The sequence below is a fragment of the Centruroides sculpturatus genome, unplaced genomic scaffold (genome assembly GCF_000671375.1).
Source record: "Centruroides sculpturatus isolate CEXI.00-Female unplaced genomic scaffold, Cexi_2.0 scaffold304, whole genome shotgun sequence".
Classification (NCBI taxonomy): Eukaryota; Metazoa; Arthropoda; class Arachnida; order Scorpiones; family Buthidae; genus Centruroides; species Centruroides sculpturatus.
Window position 1 is genome coordinate 396816 of NW_019384662.1, and position 10652 is coordinate 407467.

Consider the following 10652-nt stretch of genomic DNA (forward strand, 5'->3'; position numbering starts at 1 on the left):
ATTTCACAGGATGCTTTAGTGTGTAAAGGTTGGGAGGTTCTGCACCATCCTTCCTACATTCTCAATCTGTTATCATGTGACTTTCATTTGTTCAGATCTTTAAAAAAAAAACTCTTAAGGAACAACACACTCTCCACTGCAGAAGTCAAGGAAGCAGTCATCGAATGGTTCAAGGACCAACCAACATTGTTCTTCACAGATGGTATCCATTCTCTCCCCAAGCAGTGGGATGCATGTCTGAATGCCTATGATGCCTTTTTTTAATGAACAAAGTGCATTTCGACTTCCTCATGTATTGCTTTGTTTAATTATTCCATACCGATAGATGTACTAGGTTGTTTGTCTTAATATATTTACTCAAATGGGTTTCATTTGATCAATCCTTGTACAATAGTTTTAAAAACAAAAATGTGTAATAAACACCTCTTAAAACTGGTTTAAGTCCAAATTAGCAGAGTAACATACAGACTTTTTTTTTTATCAAATCCATCCAACAAACAAAGCGATAATTACAGATACATCGTACTAACCTTGTAAAGCTTTGCAGTTACTATTTAAAAAAGTATCTGTAAACTTTATGTTGCTTTGTTAATTTGTTGCATTTTATGATTTGTTTTATTGAAGTTAAAAGATATAAAATGATTTGTTTCTCTTTCTTTACTCTGTAGTAAAAATACATGTTATACTGTAATTTATAAAAGTTTGAAACAATAAGAAAAGTAGTATATTCATATATATACATGTTTGTCTTGGATAATGTGGAACCTTAGTTGAGGCTTTACTCAGAGTTTTACTGTATGAAGATTGAATTGTATATCAAAGCAAAATGATATACTGAAAATGCTATGAATTTTATTAACTTAAGATGGAGAATGAAATCTTAATGTATTCAAAGTAGGATTTTCATTTATCCTTTTAATTAAAGTCTTGCTGTATTGGAGTCCAAGTCAGATAATTCAAATTTAAATTTATTAATATAATTAATAAAGTTCTTGGTTGAACTTGTTAGCAACATTGTATATGTTTCTTCTTAATCTGTAATGGAATTTTTCTGGAATGTTAATCATCATTGTCCTAGAGCTCTAATAATATTCTCATTGTTATTTTTGTTTTAATAAACTTTGCAAAATAAGTTTTTAATTTTACAATTGTTTTAAAATTCAATATAGCTATTTTTATGATGTATTTTTCTTTTTAGTGTTTATAAGAAGTTGTATCACTTCTTAATTTTTCTACTATAAATTAGACATAAAAATACATAATATAAACAAAGCCAAAATCTTAAAGCCAGTCAGAAATCTAAAATGTCAGATTATTTTCAGGCTGTATATTAAGTTAAACAATGCAATTTGTATTCCTTTTAAAATCAATTTTTCAAAAAATATTTCCTCAAAAAATTGATGAAACTTCATGGGTTAATTCTACAGAAATAACCATCATTATTTTGCTTAACTTAAAACAGGTTAGTTAACTATTGTATAAATATATCCTATTGTTGTAATTTACTGTAAAAACAAATGTAATAATTGAATTTACCAATATATAGAAGTGTAAAAAACCTGAAGAGGGGTGCAAGTGATATGAAAATATTCAACCCAAAATGCATAGTAAGTAAGAAAATAAAGAATACGAAGATAAGCTTTTGTCTCTGATTAAATGCGGTCCAGGCAAAAAAACGATGGTTATTTCTGTAGAATTAACCCATGAAGTTTCATCAATTTTTTGAGGAAATATTTTTTGAAAAATTGATTTTAAAAGGAATATAAAGAAAACCACACCATTGATATATACATATCGATTACTTAATGCAATTTGTTTTAAAATAGGTGATTGAGCCATTATTATTATGCCAGTAATTTCAAAATTGATTTAATTATTAATCTGAATTTAAGGATGACTGAGGTTGGTTAAGCATCATCATACTGCTCTGAGGGGCTCAGGATCAAATTTAGACTTTGTTCTCTCAAAAAAATCTGTTTCTGATATGTTGGGCCTTATTTGTAATTATCCTGCTGCTTCTACTGTGTTATGGCCAAACCCCATGATGTGTATGAAAGTAGGTCATTCTTTGTCTGCATTCACAATCAAAAGTTAGAATTAAAGTTAGCCAATAAATATTCTTGCACTAAACTATAGTGAATGATGATTGGTTTACTTTAACTTATACTTTTGTATTTTTGGGATGGTTCAAACATTAAGCCAAAAGTCCAGTGTTTTAAGAAGGGATTCTAACACAATAATGTAAAAAGTACAGTTTTTGATGATTGTCCCCTTTGCCATATACATAGTGCTTAGTATGTGTTCCTAGATGACAGTGCTAAATGAAACAGCATTAAAACAAGGTCATTTTAACCCATAGTAAACAGAAAAAGGGAACATGCAACTAAAAATAAATTAATTTTACTTTAATTTTAAGTTATTTTTATATTAATTTGCATAATAATATCAATATATGCTACATAACACAAACATATGCACACAGAAATACAGTAGAGTATCAATTATCCAAATCAATTGGGAACTGGGATTGTTCAGAAAATCGATTTTTTGGATAACCGATTATGTACAAAAAAAAATATATTAACCTATCCCATGTTGAAGTTCGTTCAAATCTTGGCACGTCCTTAAGTATCCTCTCATGGTTGCGCCAGTGCTGCCAGCTAAAACATACACATCAACAAAAATAATATTGGAGTAGCCCAAGACATAGCCAAAGATTGCACTGCCACAGCATCAGTGGAAATTTAAATTTGCCGATTGGAAAGCTTTTGATCAATTGATGTTTCGGTTGATCGACATTTGGATAATCAATGCTCTACTGTATAAAGTTCATTTTGTGATGAAGGTTCTGGCTCTTCTGAAATCCCTGAAATTCTTGTTTTTTTTTTGTTTTGTTTTTTTTTTATGAACTCATCTAGTGTCATTTGTTGCCTTTTTATTTTTCTTTCTTTAAGCAATTGTCGGTTGCAGGAGACTGCATTCAAACACCTTGCCTTGCTATTCTGCTCCTTTCAAAATCTGGATCATTTGCTACAATTTGATCAATGATTTCAGTTATCATTCTTTGGGTTCTTCGTTTTCAGAATCATTATTGCCAATCTGCTATTCTTGAAGGTTGTTGTTGATAAGAAACCTGCAGTAACTCCTCAATATCCTGCTCATTTACATCTCCTAGTTCTACTGTATTGATTAGGTTGACAATTTGGTCAACAATAGGCTCTTCTCATTGAGAATCCTTGGATACCTTCAGCCATACCTTCTTCCACACTCCATTCATGCATTCATCAGTTAATTCTGGCCATGCAAAGTCAATATTGCCTATGGCATTCATAATGTTATATTTTTTTTTCAAAATTGCACCAAACATAGGTTTAGGGGAAGTACAGTGCTACAATGAATTGTCACGTTTTGCTGATTGGCTCATGTTCGCGAATAATCATATTATATACAAATCAACGAAATGCCATGATAATTTGAATCAATGTAAATTTTGAGCTATTTTTAAGGCTTTGGGCAGACTGCTTTATATTGAATCAGCATTAATTAAGGAAGCGCTAAACAAGATCTTACTGTACTTAGTTTCTTTTTAATATATATATTTATATATTTTTTAATTTCTACTTGGATAACTTTTAAAATTTTTTGTATTTTATTTTCTCTCTACAGTATTGTGTGTTTTTATAATAATTTGAAATATTACTGCATAAATCATTTATAAAAGCAGAACAAACAATATTCTAGTAAATGTTTCAAATAGCAATATTTTTGAGTTAAGAAGAAAATTAAATATTTTGAAGATATTTGTTTTTACTTCTATAAGTTACTAAGAATAGAAATACAGGATGATTCAAAAGTCACAGGAATTTTAAATAATAATAATTCATGAACTATTTACAGTAAGATGAAGGTTTTCACAAATTTTGGTAACTATTTTGGTACTAAAATTTTTATTACACCTAAAAAAATCCTGCTTCTTTCTAAGCATTTCTGTGAAAACTGCATCATGTTGTTGTAAATAGTTTGAGAGTTATTAATTTTTTAAAATTTCTGTGACTTTTGAATCACCGTGTACTTGAATTTACTGTATTGTATAATTGAAGAATATTTTCTTAAATTTTAAGGCTTGCCAGTGGCCAAGTGGATAAAACCACTAAACACTGGTGATTGGTTGTGGCTTCATGCCTCACCAATGAACTGTCTGTGGAGTTTTGAGTTTATTCATGTTAATAACATCTAAATAGGGGCCAGTTTCCCATAGAAAGTCCTTTTGAAAGACATCTATCCCTTGGCAAATTATTCACAAGTCATGTTGCTGTATACAAATAAACCAAACTTAAATTCTAGTATATACAAATTTTTATTTTTGAAACTTTTGTAGCAAAATCTCCTGTTGTAAGATATATGAGTATATCAAAAAATTCTTTTTGAATGTGGTTTTTGTTTTTTGTAATATAGTTGGGTTTCAACTTGCATAAAACTGAGTTTTGCTAATATTGTAAATTTATTTCATAAAAAAATTATATACTTTTAACAAAGATCAAACATTTTGAAAGATGTAAAATTAAGTTCTTCTCATTGCTTGGTTTCTTTAGAATTTTAAGATAATAGTCATAGTTTTATTGTAGGCAGTTTAAATTAGTTATGTACTTTCTAATTGTATATAATAGTAAAATTATCTATAATCTGAAGAATACTTTATCGTATTAATCTTTTTCTTTTTAATAAATATTAAAATTAATAATATATAAAATTTCTGTAATATCTGTATTAAATTTAAATGATGTAATAACATTTTTTTTTTCTTTTTTTGTAGGAAGTGATGGAGAAGGTGATGATGTTGATGATGATGGAGAAGATGAAGGAACAATTCCTGATGATCAAGAAGATATGGAAGAAGATATGGAAGTAAAAGACGAAGGAGAACCAGAAATGGAAGAAGAAGAACAAAGTATTGAACAGCCTGAAGAACAAGATGTTCCACATGTTGATGATGAAATTGATGAAGAGGAAGAAGTAGAAGAATTAGAAGAACCTGAAACCCCTCCAAAACCAAAGAAAGAAAAAGGGAAAAAGCGCAAAACAAAAGGCGATGGTGAACGAAAGAAAGGAAAGAAGAAGAAGAAAAAGAAAGTCATGTCTGACAGTGCTGAGGTAAGAAAAATTTTAAATGCTACATTGAAAACATGAAATTAAAATATATTTTGTATTATAATTTCACTAAATGCAGAATATTGCTGATGATCTTAAATGAAAATTGGAAAATTATTTGATTGAAAATTTTTGGAAAAACTATTTATTTATTTATTTATTGCATATACAAAAGGAAATATCACAAGACAATTGATATTCTCCCCAAAAATAACTCTTGTAACAAAAGATTAAAATACAAATAACAAAGAATAAAAATCAATACACATGATAAAAAAAGTATATATAAGTAAAAATAGATGATATATTAAAAAGTAACTGACTACAAATGTGTTTAAAGTGTAGAAAATCTTCATGTAGAGATTGTTCCACACAACCCATTTTCTGAGTAGACTGATAAAAAAAAATGATCTGAAAGAAATGGAAAGCCTAAAAGATGGGATAAAGAAAAATTATGTTGAGAATAACTTGTGGCAGAACTCTTAAGCACAGCCAATCAGAATGAATGAAATCATAGAAATAGTTGTATGGAAATAAATGGTGAAAGTACTTGATATGTTTGATAAAATTGGGAATTTCCAATTTGCATCTAGCAGCATTAGCATTAGGGGTAAAAGGAAGGTGGGTGAGTTTATTTGAAATAAGAAATATTTTATATAATTCTTTTAAAAGTGTTTGTGAATGGGATGAGGCAGCTACAGCCCATATTGGCAGATAGGGTTTCTCATTTCCCGGTCTTTTGCTTGTCCCGGGACTCTGGGATAAAAGTGAACTGTTTCCCGAAATCCCGGGATAGAATCAATTATTTTCAAGGTATACAAAATATCTTGAAATTAAATAATATAATTATTTTTCATTTTTAAAGTAATTTTAAAGCTCTGTATCATCCAAAATCATATTAATAATGCTGTGTAAGATATATAATAAAAATTACCTTTGAATTACGTAGAAATTTGCACAAATAGAAAAAATTTATTAAAGTTCGCTAGAAACTGCATACAACAACAACAAAAATGCTTTGAATTGAGTTAAAAATGAAAAATTGAACTCATATCAAACTTATAACTTAGAAGGTAATTTTCGTTTTTTAAATAAAATATAATACAAAATATTGTAAACTTTTGATCAACTTTGCTTTTTAAAATCTTATAAAAGATTTTAAAAAGCAAAGGTGATCAATACTCCGATCACTCACTCTAATTCTTATTTTAGTAATGAAAAGTCTTGCCACCGAGAATGCCCTTTCCGATTCAATTGATGTGATTGGAATAGTGTTTAATGCATTTAAGAGAAGACAGATATTATGTGTTTTTTCACCTGTAGCCTGGAAGATTTCGAGTTTGTTTTCGAGATTGTAGTACTTCTTTTGCTCTCTAGTATTTTTGATTTGTCTACCTCGGCTGCTTTAATAGCGGCATCAAGCTTATAGCTCAATAATTCGGCAATTCGTTTGGCTTTAATAATCAGGTTTATGAAGAAAAACTTCATACTTGCAGACTTTATACTCGTTTGTATCTTTGCCCAATTTGCACAATCTGGCGTTACGCATTTATTGAAGCTACTGGGCATGGTTAAAAATTAAGACAACGTAAGCGCAATTATTCCATATATTACAAGTAAAGAATTTTCGGAGTCCTGGCACAAATAAGCTACGTATTGATTATCGACCAAATGTGACATGCCATAACGAGCAAAAATTTAAAAAAAAAAAACTAATAGGTAGGTTTAAAATTAATAAATACAAATGTATTCTGACAGTGAATGAGATAATTATGCTTTTTATTTGCAAAATTTCTTAACCTTAATACAAAATAAGAAAAAAGTGAATTTTTAAGAAATTTGCGGGATTTCCCGGGATAAGAGAAATTTCCCGGAATATTTCCCGGGTTAAAAAAACAACTGGGATCCCAGAATCCCATTTGAGAAACACGATTGGCAGACAATAATTGAGTAGAGACTAAATATTGGCAAAATAAATTGATCGCGAGACTGTTTTTGAAGAAATAGTTTTGCAATACCATAAAATGTCGATTTTATGATATTGCAAATATTTATGTATAATAGGTAAAAGAATTTTATAAGTAAAGTCAGAGTAGTGCATTAATAGTGATATTATCAGATTCAAGATAAGACCAATTCATGAAACAGAAGTGGGTGCCAACTTTTTTCTACTTAATTAGGGTTCATAAGGATATATTAAGGAATTGCTTCAATTTACCAGAATTTAAACAGGTAGAAACTTTAAGGCAAATAGGTATGTGGTCAGACAGAAAATCATTGGTTGGGTAGGCAGTAGCACTGGAGTTACTAATGAATGTTAAGTTGAGATAGTTTCTTTTCCATCAAAAGGGAATTCCTATCTGGAATAAATTTAAAAAATAAACTCCAGCAGAGTTCAAAACGTTATAATATGGACCTGAGGAACTCTGATAAATATTAGATAAATTAAAATCATCACACATTATGAATTTAAAACCAAAAGGAATAAAAAATAGAAAATGGTGAAGGATTTGAAAAACAGATTTTCTTAGGGTGAGGTGTAAAGACAATGTATAAGGTAAGTTTATGCTCAGGAATTTTTAAAATAAGAATAGAATCAAAATATTCAAATATTTTAGAAACTTGTGAAGATTGGGAAAAATAATTATTCTTTCACCTCTTTTGATTAATGCATTCTAAGGATATATGTGAATAACCCAATAGAGGAATAAAATTAGCAATATCATAAGACAATGAGGTAAATGAACTTTCAGTAATAACAAAAATCATCACTTAATATAGACAGGAGATAGGAGCATTTATTTTTGATGGAACAAACATTTTGCATAAATATTTTAATTGGGATATTTAAAGACATAATGGAAGAAAAAATATGTCTAAAAATATATGAAGAAAATAAAACAAAAATAAAAAAAAGTAAAATAAACAAAAAATAAAAATTAACTAATATTAGAAAAAATGATAAAATACAATAACAATTACAATGGATTGTGTGAGATCAAAAAAATAAGAGAGAAGAAATAGATCATTTTATGGTTTTTTAATATATATCACTATCAGAAAAAAAAAGCTGGCTGGTATAATTTTCTGTATTAATAGCAATTGTTGAAGGTGAATCCAGTATTAAATGGATAACTGATCATACACTGATGTAACACTGCAGATAGAGTTGTAAGAAGTTCAACAAGACGGATATCTTGATAAAAGATAGGAGGTTGTTCATTGGCTTAAATGCAAAGATGAACAAGTTGAAAATACTTGACATAGAATATGGATCATACAATTAAATGCAGCAAAAGTAATTAGTGGTCTATTTTAGAATATTTTTAACAAGTAATTTGGACTTTGTTTTAGGTGGAAAAATTTTAAAATTTATATAAATAATAATAATAATAATGATACTTAACTAGTAGTAGTAATTAACTTTTTTATGTCAATAAAAACTGGTCATAGTTGACAGAAAATGCCGAAACATCAAAAAACATGGAAAGCATTGAGCTTTCCTAAGACCTCACCTGATTTGTATTTAATTATGATAGAACAGTATTTTTGTACATCTTTGCTATCAAATAGGGAGTAATATCGCATTGCTAATTAAACATTTAGTTCCATAATGTGATGCAACTACACATGACAATATTTAAATATTGTGTTCCATCTGTTTAAATTTTGATTGTATTTGATTTATTTGAAAAGTGTTCTGTACAGTTCATTTTGCATTACCTGACTATTTGTTTTAATGAATTATAGTAAAGGTTCAGTATTTCGTAACATCCGATTTTTTGGCGTTTGGGTGTTATTTTCTGACAGTAATTAATGTTTGTAATATTTATGCATTTCTTTCCATCATACAAGGTCAGTGTATAACTTGAAAAATAAGTTATATATTATTATTTTTGCTTTTTAGATCGTGCAGTGCATTGAAAATCAGTTATCTGTTTTATGAATAATTGTTTTAAGTGAAGTTGTAATAGGAAAAAATTGCAAACATTTTTGGGCATTGCATAACTTCAGACTTCACAACAGCAAGGGCTACATGATAGCATAAATTGTTTGCTCAAGTTTTTATTATAACTTCCATTAAAGCAATTATAGTAAGCAGTTGACTTAGTTAATTTTTTTTGCATAAGTTGAATAGTCCTTAAATGTGATGTTTTAACTTGTATATTTATTTTAAAAGATAATCAAAGCTAAACAGCTTCTGCTTATATAAAGAAATACTTGGAAAAGAAACTTTTATTTTATCATCTAATTATATATGTTTAAAGTGATGCACGATAGATCATATTTTTAATCATAAGTTGAAGTATTGCAACTGTATATCTACAAATCCACAAAGACAGACACTTACTGTATGATTATAATTTTTCAAGCTATTTTATCTTCAAAAATTATTGTTGTTAACATTTTAAAAAAAATTATAATAATCATTCCATTCACATACTAAAACTTTTAATTACTGAAGATAATGTTGAATATACAGTATTAATTAAAATTCAAGGTTATACGTAAATATTGTGGACCTTGTGGATTTAAGTTGAATGTTTCCTTCTAGACAGTTTTTTCAACAGAGTTAGAATGAAAAATTAATAAATATGATTTTCTTACTTTAAATTAAACAATAGACTTTACAACTAATTTCATTGTTTTTTTTTTTAATGAAGAATATTGTTATATTTATCTTTCTGTGCATCTTAATACTTTAAATTTGTTAAAACAGCTTCAATTGTAAATTAAAATCAAGCACTGTAACAGGACTTAAATATTTCAAATAAAATACAGTCAAACCTGTCTATAATGAAACCTGTATATGGTATTACTTTTAAGTCATTTTTTAAATTAATCAGACATAAGAATGTTTGCCATTTATTATACATTTAATATAAGGAATGGCTAAAAAGTTTGAGGATTGTAGGGCCCAGTATGTTTATTCCATTTAGAGGAAATTGTCACTGGCTTTATGGCAATTGTCCCCATTCATGGATCGGGTTTATGATGCCTATTTGGTAGAATTTGACTGCTGCATAAAAAGTGACTGATACAGCTATCTTCATATTGTCTGATGGTATCATCTGAGACTTATTCAGATAATTTGAAGATACAAAAATCACTTGGCGAGAGAACTGACCTTCATGACATGTGCTGCAGTGTCCTCTCATTTAGAGGTAGCCAACATTGTCAACATGGAGGTACAGTACATATAGTCATGATCTTCATGAAACTTTGCACGCCCTTTCACAATGGTAGTTTTGGACAGAACACCATTTTCTCATTTGTATTTTAAATCTTTTACAATTCAAACAATACTGCTTAGTTGTTGAACTTTATAGGTAACCTAATGAATTTAGTATATTTTAAGGAGTTAATAAGTATGCAAATAAGTAAAATATCTTTCAAATCTTCTGTGCATATAAAGTTTTAAAATTAATTCTTCATGTAATCTTATGACTTTATAAATTCAGACATTAATTCTTTATAAAACTATTTTTATTTTATACATGAAG

The 10652-nt window shown here is 28.4% G+C and overlaps 1 protein-coding gene across 1 annotated transcript in view; it reads left to right on the plus strand.

Moving 5' to 3' along the window:
* The window catches only part of LOC111626595 (acidic leucine-rich nuclear phosphoprotein 32 family member B-like), a 46067-nt gene extending 40816 nt beyond the window's left edge, over positions 1-5251 (plus strand). Inside the window, exons 2-3 of the mRNA XM_023370030.1 lie at positions 4814-5151; positions 5228-5251. Coding sequence (XP_023225798.1) covers positions 4814-5151; positions 5228-5251 — 362 coding nt within the window. The remainder of the gene's footprint in view (positions 1-4813; positions 5152-5227) is intronic.
* Positions 5252-10652: the final 5401 nt, after the last annotated feature.